The following is a 17,160-nucleotide window of genomic DNA, read 5'->3' as shown; positions in this document are numbered from 1 at the left end:
AAAATACTTATTGTGTAAAATCTAGTTTTTTCAGGAAGCACACCAATATAGATAAACTTAAAAATCAAAATCCGTATCTAAATATAAAATTTTATCCAAAATGTTAAAGCCGTCCCCAAGAAACACGAAATTCGCGTTTTTATTTTAAAAAAATTCTTTTGTGTAAAGTGAGGTGCTGTAAGGAAAGACACCTATATACAGATAACCATAAAAACCAAAACCTTAACTGCATTCAATATGTACTAACAAAGTTTTACGAGATGGTGGTATAAAAAATGTGAAATAGCGTTTTTATAATATTAAATTGCGTTTTTACGAATGGAACTATGTAGGATGTATATGTTGTAAAACTGACTTCTTACGAAAGAATGAAACTATGTAGGTGAACTCAAAAAGCAAAAACCAGTCTAAATACAAAATTTCATCCAAATCGTTAGCGCCGTTTTCGAGACACGCGAAATATAGTACATAATCCAAGTGCTATTGGTCGTGTGTAAAGAAGGTGTGTGTGTGTGTGTTTTGCATTGCATCTGCAACAATTAAGAGGTACGTATTTATTCATCATACTTGGATTTCTTCATTTTAATCGTGTGTATAGAAAGCTGTGAACTCGCTGCATTTCGTTTCTGTCACCACAAGTTCGTGTATCAGTCGCACAAACTAAGCTGACGTCGGCGCGGTGGCTGACGGTAGCGTCAGTAAATGGGAGATGCCTTTACGCCCGTTCCCGTCAGCCACCGCCTACTGTCAGCTTAGTTTTCGTGAGTAATATTACGGCCCACGAACTTCGTCTGTTTTTTTTTTTTTTTTTTTTCTTTATTGAATTTCAATTCCCCCCGAAGGGGACGGGCTGGCAGCAGCTTAGTATGCCGCTCTTCAGCCTACAGACTTTGTGAGAAAGATCAAGAGAAGAAATAATAAAAAGCAGGCGATAAAATCGGAGACAATGAGTAACATGGCGAAAAGAAATCGTGGAACTTAAAACAAAGAACAGAGGGATGATGATGCTAATAAAATACATACGAAGCAGACAGGTAAAACAAAATACAGACAATTAAAAAACACGGCCACAGTCTGGATTCTGTTCGCAAAAGACATAAAATTCACACCTAGTGACAGCATGGTTTCTGTTCGCAACACGAGAAAGACGAACAACACTGAATAGTCACTGGAACACTGCACTAAAAAGTTGGCAAATGTGACATACCACAGTCGAGAGCAGGTGGGGGAAACTGGACAGATGATGGGAAAACAAAAAATGGGGGAAAGGAGAGTAAAAGCGAAGGGGGGAACCGGAAAAGGAGCTGATGGAGGATAAGGACCCATAAGAGGGGTGGGGGGCAGACGCGAGAGGGAGTGGGGTAGGCAGAGGAGGGGAATACAAAAGGACTTGGGGGGGGGGGGAAGGGAGGTAGGGAGAGGTTTAGTGGGGAGAAAACAGGACGGAAGGGGGGAAAGAGGGAGCCCAGGGAAAGGAGAGAGGAAAGGAGGGGGAGTGAGGATCAGATAGGAGGGATAAATGGAGGGAGAGAGGGCATCGTCTGGGAGGGGGAGTTGATGGAAGCCACCTTGGGAAAGGAGATGTAGGGTGTAGAGATGGAGGGTAGGGGGGACACAACGGTGAAGACGTGGCAGGGGGCGGGGATGGGAGAGGAGAGGAGCAACCAGGGGGTGAGGGGCTTCAAGACGGCGGGAGGTGTAGAGGATGCGGATATGTTCGAGGAATAGGAGCAGATGGGGGAAAGGAATGACATCATAGCGGATCCGCGTGGGGGACGGGAGGTGTATACGGAAGGCGAGGCGGAGTGCATGACGCTCAAGGATCTGGAGGGACTTATAGAATTTGGGGGGGGGGGGCAGATATCCAGGCAGGACTGGCATAACAGAGGATGGGACGGAGTTCGTCTGTTCGTTCCGAGCTTCCTTTATTCACAGGCATCCTCCACTCGACTGCCATCTGGCGGTCGTAATTATTCGGCACGACTCGGCACGATTCGGAAGCTGCCTTCGAAGCATAGCGTGCTAAGAATCGACGAATCGTTGGAACTCGGAAACACGCAATCGTTGTTACGATTCTTTTGAGCGACGATTCGTCCGTATCACGATTCTTTATTTAGAGTCGTTCAAATGGACGACTCACTCACGGATCGCCCCGACTGTAGCCGGCAGTGCAGACCGCGGCCGGCCTGCCCCAGCCCCCCACCGGAGGGCCGCGCCGCCCTAGAGGGACGCACCGCGGCGGAGGGAGGGCCCGTGCGCCAGGCACGGTGCGGGGGGGAGGGGGTGGGGAGCGGCCGGCAGCGGGCTGAGTGAGCCCTGGACACGCGCGCCGCTGCCTCGCCGAGTGCCGGCTGCCTCTAGCTTACCGAGCGGCCGATTTTGGAACACGTGGCGACAAACGGAAGGGACGCTATTCACTGCGTCTTCGGAAAGAAGACCGATCTCCTTTGAAATGCACCATTGGCTCATTGTAGATGTGACAGTAGCATGAGACGACATTGGGGATCTACAACTGCATTTCTATTTTCAACACATTGTTCGCAAAAATCGGAAATAGCCCGGAAATGGAAAGATTAGTGAACCTAAAGAGGGGCATCTGGGAATTCAGGCGTACGGACGGAACGAGGAGTGACGTGACGATTGAGAATTCTACTAACGGCATCAGGAGCATAAAAACATGCAATATTCCGTTGGAGGTCCCTGACGAAGAAACTGTAAAAAGCTGCAGACTATACGGAAATGTGTTCGGGATGACCAGAGGCGAGTCGTCGAGAGCGTGCGGTATTCAGGTAGGTTCCGGTGTTCGCACCGTAAAAATGGACCTAAGGAAACACATTCCGTCGTTTATCAACGTTCGTGCGTACACAGGATTCGCGTCGCACACAGGAAAACCTCAGACGTGTCCTACTTGCGACGCCTTGGATCCTATGAGCAAGAAATGCCCAGGAAAGCTCCCGGTACAGCTATCGACACAAAACACGTACGCGGGCGCGACGACGAACTCTAACACAGATCTCCCAGTGGAGGACTGTAGCTGCCCCCACAGCTGGTGGCGGAGGAGGAGGCCGACCAGCCCCCGCCCCCGCTCCCCACCCCCGCCTCTGCCGCCGGCTCAGCGTCCGGAAGCGCCGACAAAAGCGACACTAGCGACGGCAGATCGCACGGGAGGGAACGGCAACCGCAGCCCGAACCTGCGCGTACGAGGAACACGGAAGCGGAAAAGGAAGGGGAACCAGACGAGCAGGAGGGGGAAATGATGGGAATTGCAAAGTCAGAAACTGAAACTGGTCGTCCAGCCACAGACTCACAGGCCCGCGAGCGGAAACTCAAAGAAAATGTAAACCAGCTGAAAGATACCGAAACTATATGAGGAAGATGACGTCGCTGCGAGCACCTTGTGAGCCTGTGGGTGCTATTCTGTCATTCTGCGCAACGGATTAATCTGAGATGTACGCTTTACCCTGTGGCTCCTGCAAGATGCAATTTCCACCCCACACTACTACAGAAGTCAGACAGACGCTCCTAATGTTCTAAAGAGAAATGCCTGAAAAACTTTCAGCAATAAATATCTTCTGGAGTCCTCCACTGTAAGGAAATGACAGAAAAACTCAGAACATTTCTTACGTAACTAGTGGGATACTTGGGTAGTGGAGTAGTGCTAGTTAGTGTAAGAAAAACATTCTGAGAAATGACAATGGCACTTTCAGTTATGAACTGAACAAGTTATTTCCGGGTTCTTGTCCGAATGTGAAGGTACCTCTTAAGGATAGGATTCGCTAATGAAATTTCTGTACAAAGTTTAAGATTGTTATCGACTCGGCAGAATGGCTGAGAGCCGCACCTACTCAACTTGAATAATTATCTGTCAGAATGTTGCTAGGTACGGTCGAGGCTGTCCGTGTGAAATGCAGTGAAGTGTACTGTTGAGGAGGAAATATGGGGCTCGCAAGAGCTGTAGCGCACAGTACCGTAAGTTGCGATGACTGTTGTCTGCGCCGCTCGCTGCTGACAAATAAGATAACTCTCGTTCTACCTGGATTGACCTTCGGCAATCAAACTCTCCCTACGCCTCGACGAAGTCAAGGACACCTATTCGCCCCTAGTCTAACTATTGCCGTGGTACAGAGGTCAGATAACCAGTCCACCGTAATGCCACTCAAAAATCTCGGTGCGCACTTGCAATTTACTTGGTATTTGCATGTCGTTTACATGAATTCATACAACAATGACTTTATCTTATCGAGTTTGGGTTCGAATGAAGCGTCTTGATGTGCGGAATACGATTGTGAGGGCGGAATATGTAAGCAATGAAGGTCAGGAGACCACGACGTCTTACAACCTCCAGGAAGAGGTGAATAAGCCAGGTGGAAACAACAGGACACAACACAATGCAGAAGACGACACGGAAATGACAAAGAGGGAACGGCAGAATTCAAAGGGAAACGGGCAGGCGAACCTGGCCCTAAATGCGCCGCCAGACGACCCATCACTCTAGCCAAGAGTGAGGAGCATCAAAGCGAAACTGCTGCAGGCCAAGGAGAAGGAGAAGGAGAAGGTTCGGCGAAGTGGAGGGCGAGCCCGGCACGCTGCACCTCCTCAACAGGGAGAGCCAGACCGTGGAGGGACTGCGATGGCGAGGGGCGATCTCTCAAAACAAAGACATAGATTGGAACCCACCTTCAGAAACATTTCAAAGAACTGTTTCAAAAAGAGGAAATAAAAGCGCACTCAGTATCAAACGTTTTGCAGCTCAACACGGTGTCAACGCAGGCAGACAGAGCAAAACTGACGGAGACCGTCGACGGAGATGACGTCAGAGGAGTGCTGAAGAGCAGCGCCGACGGCATCCCGACGGAGTTCCCCGGTGCGTACTGGGACGTAACGGGGGGGGCGAAGTGACGGAGGTCCTCGAAGAGATCCTGAGCGGTGCAGAAACGCCAGCCGCGCTCGTGAACGGGACGCTCACACCGGTTCCAAAACACAAAGGCGCCCGTCGCACTGAAGGCGGCCGTCCGGTCACCCTTGTTAATGCGGGCTACAGAGTAATAGCAAAGTGCAGTGCATACAACATAAACACTGACACGGTGAAAGCGATAAGCCCGTGGCAGACGCGTGCTGTGCCAGGTGGAAGCATATCTGACGCCACCGCCGCGTGTAGAGGCGTGACAGCACGTGCACCGACCACCGGAAACACAGCAGACCGTCATGTGGCTTTCGATAGGATCGAGCACAATTAGTTGATGGAGACATTAACCAGACTAGGTTTTGGACTAAAATTGTCGAAAAACTACTAAATAATTCCAAATCCAGACTGGGAAACAAACTATATAGCACTGAACTGACGAGTGAGGCCCTTTTCGCAGTAACACTAGAGCCGGTATTGAGGAAGATCGCCAACAGCATCGCAGGCTGCTCGGTGTGAGACCAAACAGTGGCCTGCACGGCCTACGCAGATGACACGGGGAATCTCCGTCACACAGAAAGAAGACGTAACAACCGTAGAGCAAATACGAAACACCTTGAAACGAGTCTTCTGCCACAGAGTGTTCTGCCAACTGGGAATAAGCAAATACGAGCATCAAGCCAGTGCTATGTCGTGGAGAGCCATGAAGTGCTGGGCATCCCCATACAGCCTCGCCCACTCAGGATGGCTACAGACAGTTGGAAAAACGTACTGCGTACAATAGGAGGCCGCACGAGAAGGAAACGAACCCTCCGCCAAAGAGAAGGCCTCACCAAGACAACGACCGTATCGAAAGCCATTGATGCGGCGCAGACCCCGAGCATACGCACGGGGACTGCCAGAGCAATAACGGGAGCCGCGTACTGCGTCCCGTGTCGCAGGGAAATGTCGAGAGGGCCGCAGCACACGTGCTCGCTAGGGGTGGGAGGAGGAAGGCAGCGCCCGCTGGAGGTCACAGCGAAATGTGCGGCGCCGCTGCTAAGAAGGAGGCCAGCAGTCAAGGAGGAGAAGCCAGGCAGGCGGCGCCGCTGCACGACCCTACAACAGGGCCGGCTGGCAAAGCAGCGCTACACAGGCGACAGCTGTGGGGCCACTACCGCGGCAAACAACACGTACAGGGCGCTCAGATGATCACCTGCCGGGAACCGGATCGGAAAAAAAAGTTCCCAAATTTCACCTGCCCACAACCTACCACAGAATGTGAAAGGTAGCTGGTACCCAGTAGTCAACAGGACGGTACCGACAAATCAAAAACTCGCCCAGATAAAGGTGAAAGAATGTGACAAATGTGACGCATGCAACTGCGTCGACACACTAGATCACTGTTCCACATGTGAAAACCGGGTCAACTTATTGTATATTTTTATTTTTTATATTATGTATTTTATGATTTTGGTTGGAGTGGCTTTAAATATTGTGAGCTAACATGAGACTTTTAATTAACTTATATCGCGATAACACTCGTACGGACATCGGCTGCCCCGAAGAACGTACGGTATAATATTTTTTAAACACAGAGTGCGACTCACCGCCTTCTGATAAATAGTTTGCGTGAGCGCTGCTATTTAGAAAGTAAAATATGCGTATTCTTACGCAAACTGTAATTATTAATATGGGCCTCAGGGGCTCCTGCTTACTTATGTACCAAATTACAGAAAGATTAACTAAGATATTGCGTAATGTAATAATGTTTCTATATTTCTTTTTCATTATTTGCAAGGCAAAACTGGAGAGAATCTCGTCTGCCGTTAGGCGGCAAAAATGAAACATACTGAACTCACTCAGTATTCTAAATATTAATGAAGCAAATCTATTTTGACTCTTTTTAACTTTGAAATTAATGGAGGATCAATACTGAGAAGTCTCTCGCATTTACATTTAATATTATGACATGATATTTTAATTAAACAATAGAGTCAGCGTAATGGCCGACTAAATCCTGCTAGGGGAGACGAGCTCCCGGCACTACAAAGTTCTGTAAAAACTGCTGGACAAGCCACGGGCGGCGCCCTGCATGGGTATGTAGGGCGTCAAAGGAGGGATGGTCAATACTCACCGACACGACACGGACGATCACTCAAAGTAAAAGCGTCCCGTTACCATCGGCTCTAAAGTGCATTCCTTAACATCGAGGAGCATCTTTTTACCTTCTGTTTACCGGACTTTTTTTTTCTTGTTTAGACGCAAACTAAGACCTCTCAGAATAAGGAAAGCAAAGACGTTGCAGTAGAAGAGACTTATTTCGCAGTATTGATGACGAAAAAGCGCTCACGGCTCACACAAGCAACGCATATTAGAAATTCTGTTTTACTAAACTTCTTTTTTTTGATCGCCCTGACTAGAGACGTCCATTCTTCTTCAACTGAACTGGCTAATGAGCTATATATCACTGCAGTACCTGCAGCTTCAGAGATCTTGTAGCGTATCTCTACATTCCTCAGTGCTCCCATGTCCCACTTCTTCACACACTGCGTCTTCCTCACTAGTCTCTTACGCTTCAGCGCACTCTACACCACTACTGAACCGTGATCTGACTCTATATATATATCTGCTCCTGGGTGCGCCTCACACTCCACAACCTGATTTCGGAACCTCTGCCTGACCACAATAACTGGAATCTTCCTGTACCTCACGGCGTTTTGCAAGTATACTGCCCTCTTTTGTGATTCCTGAGCCGAGTATTACTTATTACTTCCTAAAATTTATTGGAGGTTTCAGACTTTTTTCTTTCTCCTTCCTACTGTACCAAGCGCATATCCCCCTGCAGTCCTTTCTTCTCTTCCATTCCAAAACCCCATTAATACAAGATGTCCATTACCCTTTACATACTCAATTACCCATTCAGTATCCTCAAATACTTTCTCTATTTCTACATCTTCTGCTTTGTGTGTCGAGCTGCATACCTGAACTGTTGCTGTCCGTGTGGGCTTGCTTTCTATTCTGATAACAACCCTGTCGCTGCAACTGTTAACAGTAATTCCCTCTCCGTCCTACATTCCAATTCATGACGAATCCTATTACAGTTACACCATTTTCTGCTACTGCTATATTATCCTATACTCGTCTCACCAAAATCCCTGTCTCCTTTCTACTTCACTTGACAGACCCCACTATATCCACATTTCCCATTTCAGATGTTCTATCTTCTCTACCATGTCACATTTCATGCCTCAACTCACACAACATAAGGTTTTCGTTTGTCATTCAACCTTTTCTCGTCGTCTCCACCTCCCTGGCAATACCCTCCCAGGGATCCATGTGAGGGACCAGTCCGGAATCTTTTTGCCAATGGAGGATTCACCACATGTCCTGTCGATACATACAGTCGATACCGTTCATAGCGACATAACTTTGACGACTATTTGGCTATACCAGCGATGTCTGATGGTCCCATCTAAGCCCCAGATGAGCGATATATTTAAAAAGTCGCTCAAGTCGCAACTTACCGTATGAAATGGCGTATTTTTATTTCATTTTCGGTGAAATGTATCGGCTGTAATGTCCAATCTTCATTTTTGTTCGTTACGTACTTGGGGATGTAACGCCTATTTTCAAACTCTTGTTTTCGCAGAGCCTTCACTTCAGATCAAGGATCACCGTGAATGCATCGTCGAATGCAAAATGACTACGCACGTCTTATATGCAAAAAGCAAACAAATACAACCCATTACCTTAAGTAGGACGGTATAGTCGAGTCCGTGTTGCTGCAGTGCATTTGAAGTTGAAGCAACTGGTTACAAAAGTTAACTACGCTGTCTCTGCTGTCACCATAAAACGTTTGAAAAAATTATACACAGTGGAATATAATTTTGTAAGAACAGAAATGGATAAATAGTGTACTCGTTATTGACACTTTGTAGTTACGTGTATTAAGTATTTTCAATGTTTGAGGCACAGTACATTACATTTGTAGGACATTTTAAAAAGAAACACAGGAGAAAGTGCAGGCCATCGCGTAATTTATGTGTAGAATACTGCGTATTTCATCTTGGCCCTGTTCACTAAATTTTATAATGCAGTAACTGAAACGAAGGTGTGTCATTCATGGCTATCATACCACACAGCGCGTACTGCAAGCTTTAAACGTGCTCAATACTTCATCTCGTTCATTATCCAAGACCATGTTCGACTGAACGTGTCGCATTGTTGCTACTGCGTTCCTCACTTAATAAAGATTTTTGCATTTTCATGGTATTTTATTGCTTTACTAGCTGTTTGCTTGGTTCCGTGTTGCGCCATCGGTATGTTTACATACTTATAGGGCAGAAGGCGTCCGACGATTCTCGACAGTAGAAGAACGACGCCCGTGGCTCAGCACTGTACAGGCACGTCATTGCCAGAGTGCGTGACTGCTGCTGTGGATTCGTAGCGTCTGCTGAAAGGAACAGTGATGCCGCGAGTGTACGTAATGGAAGAGTGCGCTCAGACGGAAATGTCTTCATTAAGAGCGTGGCGCAGTTCAAGAGAAACGCAGAGGTTTGCAGGTAGCGTTAGAAAGAGCAGTCGCAGTAGTAAAGGGTGTGAGGGCAGCGCGTAATGTGGTGAACGACAGTAAGAGAGCCAGACGGAGTGGTGAGAAAATTATGAGGAAGAAAACAGTGTCCCGTAGACGTTGATAAGTGTTCACCGGAAAAAAAGTTCTCGGAATATTATGACGTTAAAATAGGAATAACCATTCTTCGAAAGCCTTACAACTGGGTGAATCAGGATGCAGACATTAACTTCACGTGGAAACGAACCACTTTCTGCAAAATTTTGAAGAATATCGGGGTCCGTTTTTAAGTAAAAATAGACGAACATCTCTGGTTGAGAGGGAGGACATTGTGGCGTGGCGTGCACGCCGTTTTAGGACTCTGAGAGGAAACGAGGAAGGTACGAAGAAAGCCGTCGCGTATACTTATGAAAGACGGGCGCGTAGACACCATACTGTCGCTGAATGTTGGCAGCAGAGAGGCGTACCAGGCGTGCGGAAAAGTGAAAGTTGTGGACAAGCAGCTGTAGGGGTTCATGCGGGAGGAGAAATGAGGTTCATTGAAGGGTGCGGAGCTCATTTGCGATTTCTGATCAACGTCGGAAGATTATCACAACGAAAGGAACAGCGACAATTACACAAAATGGTTGCAAGAGCCTCTAACACCAAATTTTCCACACGGAAGTACTGTGGTATTTGACAATGCACTCTACCATTTTGTCCACAAAAACAAAGCGGCCTAACACATCTACTCGTGAAGCAGATGTACAGTCGTGCTCAAAAGTATCCGAACGACCTGAATTGCATTTCACCTGACTTGCATGCAACCCGCATAACACAGCTGTCTAGCAGGTCCTCTAATCGCTCCTTAGTACAGTCGTTTTATTATTGGAAATGGTTCCAACGAGTCACCATTAGAAAACACTGCTCTGTATCGCAATAACTCAAGATGCTAGAAATATCAAGGAACACCTTTTCCCAGATAAGACTGATTAAGGCTTGTAAGCTCACATTTATTGCAATAAATGACATACCTGAAATGTTACCACTCTCATTATTACGTCAGATGGGTAATGCACGTAGTAAGTTCGTCGTATTCATGACTTCCTCTTCAAAGTAGAATACAACACTTGTTATTTAACACAAAATGACATTAAAAATTTAAGTTATTCACAAGCAGCTAGTAGAGAATATGTATGAACTTCAAATTACACGACGAACCGGCTCGTTTTGCATATGGATTCAAACCCAGGTCATGATGACTAACATTTCGTGACTGATAGAAACTAACAGTCATCCCTGACTAGGCATACAGAGAGTGATAAACGTCGATTTTAGACAGTATCGGTGAGCAAATATCAACTTTAACGTGAACATTTTGAACGGATGCGAATTCCTACCCAGCATCTATTCTCCCTGTTAACGAACTAAGAGAGATGTTAAATATTGATTCTTCACAAATAACTTACTTGGAAATGCCGTGAGATAAAGCTTTGTGTTGTACAGGGATTCGAACCCAGAACCTAATCGAATTGCTATCGAAGCACGATCAACAGTGACATATCGGATTTTCTCGGTAGTGGCTAGATGTTTTAACTGGAATGACGAGACGAAACATTAATTTTTTTTCCTTCCCAGGACTCCAACCTGGCACCTATCGCTGTTATATTCTAGAGTAGCAGCGACATGTGAGCAAGTCTGAGCTAGAAATAATATGACGAAGAGTTCAGTGCTGACTGGGAATCGAACTCCACACACAAAGAGACGTCAGCTACCGAATTTTTCTCCACCAGCAGCTCGGAATAACATCCTTGAACTTACAGTGATCTCACAAATAGTTCTGTGTCTCACTGGGAGTCAAAAACGACAGCAATCGTTAGTGTTGACAACGAATGAAAATCCATTAAAAATCAAAATTATTATCCAACAGCAAATAGGTGTTCTCATGCTAGAGCTTGATAATACATAATGAAAACCTTAGTGCCAGGCCAGGATTCGAACCCACTCACGCGCAATACGTGGAGATGTTGAGGAATCTGCAGTTTTGAACAAACAACAAATTGTAATCGAGCTGTATTGTCACGAAGGGATCAAAGTCCGCGTTAAGGGCGGTCTGAGTTGCATTCCCAGTTCAGAACCAATTTTATCGGCATACAGAAGCTCAAAAAAAAGATGCAATAAGTAACCTGTGACCCTACATAGCGTTTGTTTCGTCACTAGATATAAATAACTAGTATAAGAAAGGCTGCTGGTGATAGAGTTCCCACAATTCGCCACCCCTGACTTTATTGGGGTTCAACCTAACATCTACTTGGTAGACAAACAATATCGTGTTTAATGTGAATTTCAGACCACAATGCCATATACCTGCTTCACTTGGCATAGCCAGAAGAAAATAGAATCTGTCTCACCCTATTAAAAATCATCAGCAGAAATTGGAATCGAACCCAGACCATCCCCATTGGAACCTACCATCAATCCAACAGACCACCAAATCCTCTTCTTTGACACTCATTTTCCTATCATAACCGTGTTTTGGCACACTCGATGAGAATTCTGACACACAGGTTCCCTGTAGTGGTTTGCACCGTGTTCTGTACATTCATTTACTTGGTTGACCGAATCGCCAAGAACTAGCTGCCTCGGCTACCCAGTGCATAAATTCGACTATATTTTGTAATCACCGAAATAAAATCACGTAACTGTCACCTACACAGAATTGCCAACAGTGTAGGATGCAGAAATTTAAATAGGAGCTGTTGCTGCATTTGAGCTACTCTATTGCGCTATCTGTTTGTTGAAGACGTCGTGCAGTGCAAAAGAAAAGCTGTAACTGTCTGTCTCTCAGAAGTCTAGGTCCGGACATATGCTTTATCTCACAGCACTGTGGATGCGAAAGTTCTGGAGGAACTGTTGTTGACTTCTGGAGGTGCTGAAGTTACATGATAGCTACTAGTGTAACGGTACGCGTCGCGCGCATTAGATAAGACGTCGCGAGTTCTATTACATGCTCTGCTACATCTTTTAAAACGCAATTCTGCTGTCTCCTGTAGCTGTCAATTTAATGGAACTTTGAACATAATTCCCTTCACTTCTCAAACTAAAATAGTAAAATGTGGAAAAGGGCTAACTTCTGCGACATTTTGTTCTTTACAGGTTTAATAGACGGCCAGGCAGCAAATGCATCTCGGAGCTTTTGTATTATGTATGGGGAGACCGCATCGTGCCAAAACAGTCAGGAAAGTATTTTCTACATTAGCTGTCGTCTGGTAGTGGCATTTTATTCTTTTTCAAACCTTGTTTGACAGCTTTAACTAAGATCAAGTTATCTACATGCATGTAATCAATAAACTGCATGTGCATTGTCGGACTGTTATATGTAACATCAGAGAATTCACATACATCGTTGATGATTAATTTCTCTCGCATGTTTAGTATTCTTTTAACAACACTAAAAGAAACCTTAGGAATATTGTGCACTGTATTATAAGAAATGAAATAAAACTACCCATGATAACTGTACGACGAAAGTCTTATTTCATAAAACTGAGTATCTGTACACAAGCGTGGCTCTATCGGCATGAATTAGTAAAATACTACTCACATTGATTTCGATTAGGTCTGTGTTTAATTGGTACGCTGTGTCATACTCAACAAGTACGCAAATGTGGCATTTCATAGGGCCGGCCGCGGTGGTCTTGCGGTTCTAGGCGCGCAATCCGGAACCGTGCGACTGCTACATTCGCAGGTTCGAATCCTGCCTCGGGCATGGCTGTGTGAGATGTCCTTAGGTTAGTTGGGTTTAAGTAGTTCTAAGATCTAGGGGACTGACGACCAAAGATGTTAAGTCCCATAGTGCTCAGAGCCATTGGAACCATTTTTGAGCATGTCATAAATAAAGTTATGTATTCCTAGGAACCCAAATTTGCTTGTCAGCAGGGGACAGAGGCGTTACCTGTTGTACAGCATTGTAAGTTTTCACCATTGCACTCTGAGCTGAAAGTATTTTCTTGCGATTTCCTTATCGATGTTTGATCTGACTGCTTGTAGCTCTTCCACAGAAGGGATAAAAACGTTACAGTCTGCGAGACTGGAACGGCGAACCATAACAGACGCTTTTACACGGGTCAGCACGTCCCCATACAGCTAGCAAACAGGTATGTGCTGCGCCTTCGTCTTACGAGACCAATACTGTCTAGAGCTCGTAAACCGCTATTAAAGGACGAGATTAGTTGCGATTTACACGTGCAACGACTTTCCTGGGCTGAAAATCGTAAACTTACAATATTTTGTTACACCTCAAGCGATAATAATTCAGATTATTCAATGGAAATGACAGGAAAAATCAAGTGAACTTTGATGCTTAATTCTGTGTACACCAGGAAGTACCTCTTCGATCACAGAGTTGCCAAACATACGTTTTCTTGTTGGCAAATCTCAGTTACAGTACCAGCAGGAAGAAGACGAACCGATGTGATCCTACAGCGGGCTGGGAAGTGACCACGGCTGGCGTCTCAAAGACGCGGCTGCTACGGCTTCGAATACGTAATGCGTCTGATTCGCATTTCTGTAACTCGGTTTAGGGACTGGAGCGTAGTTGCTATTAATATGCAGAACTCACTGCAAACTGAGAATCATAAATCAGTAACTCTCGTAGTTGTTTTTATATTTCTTTCGGAACTGTACTCAAAACTAAGGAACTCATTCACGGACGTTTTCGTGCCACGCCGATATTCGAACACACCAAACAAATAAAAATAAAAAAGAATGTGCGAGTGTGTGCGAGTGTGTGCGAGTGTGTGCGAGTGTGTGCGAGTGTGTGCGAGTGTGTGCGAGTGTGTGCGAGTGTGTGCGAGTGTGTGCGAGTGTGTGCGAGTGTGTGCGAGTGTGTGCGAGTGTGTGCGAGTGTGTGCGAGTGTGTGCGAGTGTGTGCGAGTGTGTGCGAGTGTGTGCGAGTGTGTGCGAGTGTGTGCGAGTGTGTGCGAGTGTGTGCGAGTGTGTGCGAGTGTGTGCGAGTGTGTGCGAGTGTGTGCGAGTGTGTGCGAGTGTGTGCGAGTGTGTGCGAGTGTGTGCGAGTGTGTGCGAGTGTGTGCGAGTGTGTGCGAGTGTGTGCGAGTGTGTGCGAGTGTGTGCGAGTGTGTGCGAGTGTGTGCGAGTGTGTGCGAGTGTGTGCGAGTGTGTGCGAGTGTGTGCGAGTGTGTGCGAGTGTGTGCGAGTGTGTGCGAGTGTGTGCGAGTGTGTGCGAGTGTGTGCGAGTGTGTGCGAGTGTGTGCGAGTGTGTGCGAGTGTGTGCGAGTGTGTGCGAGTGTGTGCGAGTGTGTGCGAGTGTGTGCGAGTGTGTGCGAGTGTGTGCGAGTGTGTGCGAGTAGAGAGAGAGAGAAATAAATTGTTGTAAAGAAATTGAATACTGGTACGCAAAGAGATCTATCATTAAAACGACACGTTCAACATCATTACGAAATGTCGTATTCGTGATATATGGCACAAGTACTAATCTAATGTATTTTAATCATGTCATATTGCTGACTGGCCGCGAAGAGTCATGAATTACCGAAATTTTCGCCAATATCAGTAACCAAATCTAAAGTTGAAAAGAAAAGACGACAATTTTTTGTAATAAACCGGGACTCCTATCAAGACCCTTTCATCTATGTTAACTAACCACAAAGATGTCTGATATACCTCCATTCAGAATCAACAAAAAGTGTATGTATTTAAAGATGAAGCGCATGATGTGAAGTTCTGCGACGAAGATACGAACCCAACGCGTAATAGGAATGTTAACTAAGTAAAATCAAATGTTACTTATCGATTTTTCTTACCAGCTGCTAGGTGTTTGAATCTAAAATAAGGATACAAATTTCTGTGCCTGAGTGACAATCGAACCGCACTTCTATCATTCTTCTTTATCGCCCACGAATATAGCTTAAGTATCAATTGCTTACTCGCCAACAGTAAGATGTGTGCGTGTCTGACCGGAAATTGTTGGCCACACATGAACAGACATTAAAAATGCACGTTAATTTTCATTAGCAGGCGGTGTGCACGTGACAGGGCTTGAAATGAAATTATGAATATTTTTGTACTGGATCAGGAATCGGACACACATGCTTACCTTTGGACGAGGCCTAGAGAAGATTGCAGTCTGGGAAAAAGGAACGAATTCAACTATAGTGTTCCGAGGGATTCAGATCCTCGAAAGAGGAGATACAAATTCGAATCATAGTCCAGTACCTAATTTATCAACGTCTCTAGTTCAATCAAGTACAAGCAAACTAAGAGCCCTGTTCCTTTAAACGGCTATCTGTTCGTCCAAAAAATTATTTTTTTTCTAATGTAAGTAAGTTTACTGGCGACACTATTTATGTGTACCATGACCTCCACCTATGTCATTTCCCAACTTAAACCGGCTCTGCCCAGTTGGGATTGAAGGAAAGTGATGTTTAATACGGATTCTGGATTATATCGTCTTTCTCTTGAGGTTACCAGTGGTAAAGTAAATATGTTTCTACCTCTTAAAAGTTATTGCCTGAACCCACGGATTGCACTTCTCATAGTTCGTTCCACCAGACGATTATGGCCACATTTCTCAACTCCAGGAGGTTGCTGTAACGGATGATGAGCTTAGCTTACAGAATTAGTCACGTTGGAAAATGCCAGTCTATTAAATGGTTAAGTAGAAGCAAGCTTCTGACGTGGAGATTATGCTAATCTCATGTCAGCAGGATGTAAAGACTCTTCTAGGCATCATAGCCTCGATGTGAAGACATTTTGAAATTTGCATATTTTGCGTTGAGAAAGAGCACTGGAAAACGGTCTTCACTACATTAGGTTACTTAAACTGGTGTCACTCTGAGCTAGAATTTGTGGTCAGCGACTAAGTGTAAGGACAATGAGTCCGATGCGGGCCTTGCAACTGTGAAATACTTTCCTACATTATAGAAGCGAATATTAAATTTGAATTAATATTGCGAATATTTTGAACTTGGGTGGCTTAGAATGAAAATCTTTTTGTTTATTGCAAAGGAAAACAATTGATTTTCTAAAACATTCTCCGTCGTACACAACTTGAAACAGGTCACGTCGACCAAATCATATGGAAGAACTGACGGCGACGTAGTAGGCAGTAACATCCCTTGGTTTGGCAGTATTCGACAGCCATTTCTAGGGGCAAGTAAATGAAGAAAGACAGCGTGTTTTTGCTATCAAGTAACGTCTTCATCAATTACTTTAGTTTTAATGTAATCTACGAGTAACTGCTGATGTTTGATATTAACATGAAAAGGATTCCGTACACAGGGAAAGAACCTGTTCTTGGCCAACTACTTCTATAATGACCAAAACGCCTTAAATGATCTTCAAGCACATGTGTTCCAGCAGCAGTATGAAGAAAATGATAGTAATAATGACGGTAATAATCGAATTACCCGGTAACTTCACACTTCAAAGAGGATTTTCTCGAACTAAGAAATTTCCTGAATTAGTGAAAATTTCAAAGTGGCTTCACATCGAGGCTATGATGACTAATCATGGTGGAAAAATGCGACTCTATTATTATGCTATTCTCACGTCAGCAGGATATAAAGACACTTCTAATTTTGTAAGCAAACCACATCATCCGTTACAGCACACTCCTGGGGCTGGGAAATGTGGCCACAATGGTCTAGTGGAACCAACTATCAGAAGTGTAATGCCTGGGTTCAGGCATTTAGAGGCAAAAACAGAT

The 17,160-nt window shown here is 45.2% G+C and overlaps 1 protein-coding gene across 1 annotated transcript in view; it reads left to right on the top strand.

The window, feature by feature from the left end:
- Nucleotides 1-17,160, top strand: part of LOC126442700 (nascent polypeptide-associated complex subunit alpha, muscle-specific form-like) — a 104,072-nt gene that overhangs the window by 65,470 nt on the left and 21,442 nt on the right. Inside the window, exons 6-8 of the mRNA XM_050090748.1 lie at nt 2,869-3,197; nt 4,750-4,878; nt 5,845-6,170. Of these exons, the coding sequence (XP_049946705.1) occupies nt 2,869-3,197; nt 4,750-4,878; nt 5,845-6,170 (784 nt within the window). The remainder of the gene's footprint in view (nt 1-2,868; nt 3,198-4,749; nt 4,879-5,844; nt 6,171-17,160) is intronic.

This window comes from Schistocerca serialis, unplaced genomic scaffold (assembly GCF_023864345.2).
Source record: "Schistocerca serialis cubense isolate TAMUIC-IGC-003099 unplaced genomic scaffold, iqSchSeri2.2 HiC_scaffold_1401, whole genome shotgun sequence".
Lineage (NCBI taxonomy): Eukaryota > Metazoa > Arthropoda > Insecta > Orthoptera > Acrididae > Schistocerca > Schistocerca serialis.
The sequence above is the reverse complement of the archived record's forward strand: the minus strand, read 5'-3'. Positions and strand labels throughout refer to the sequence as shown.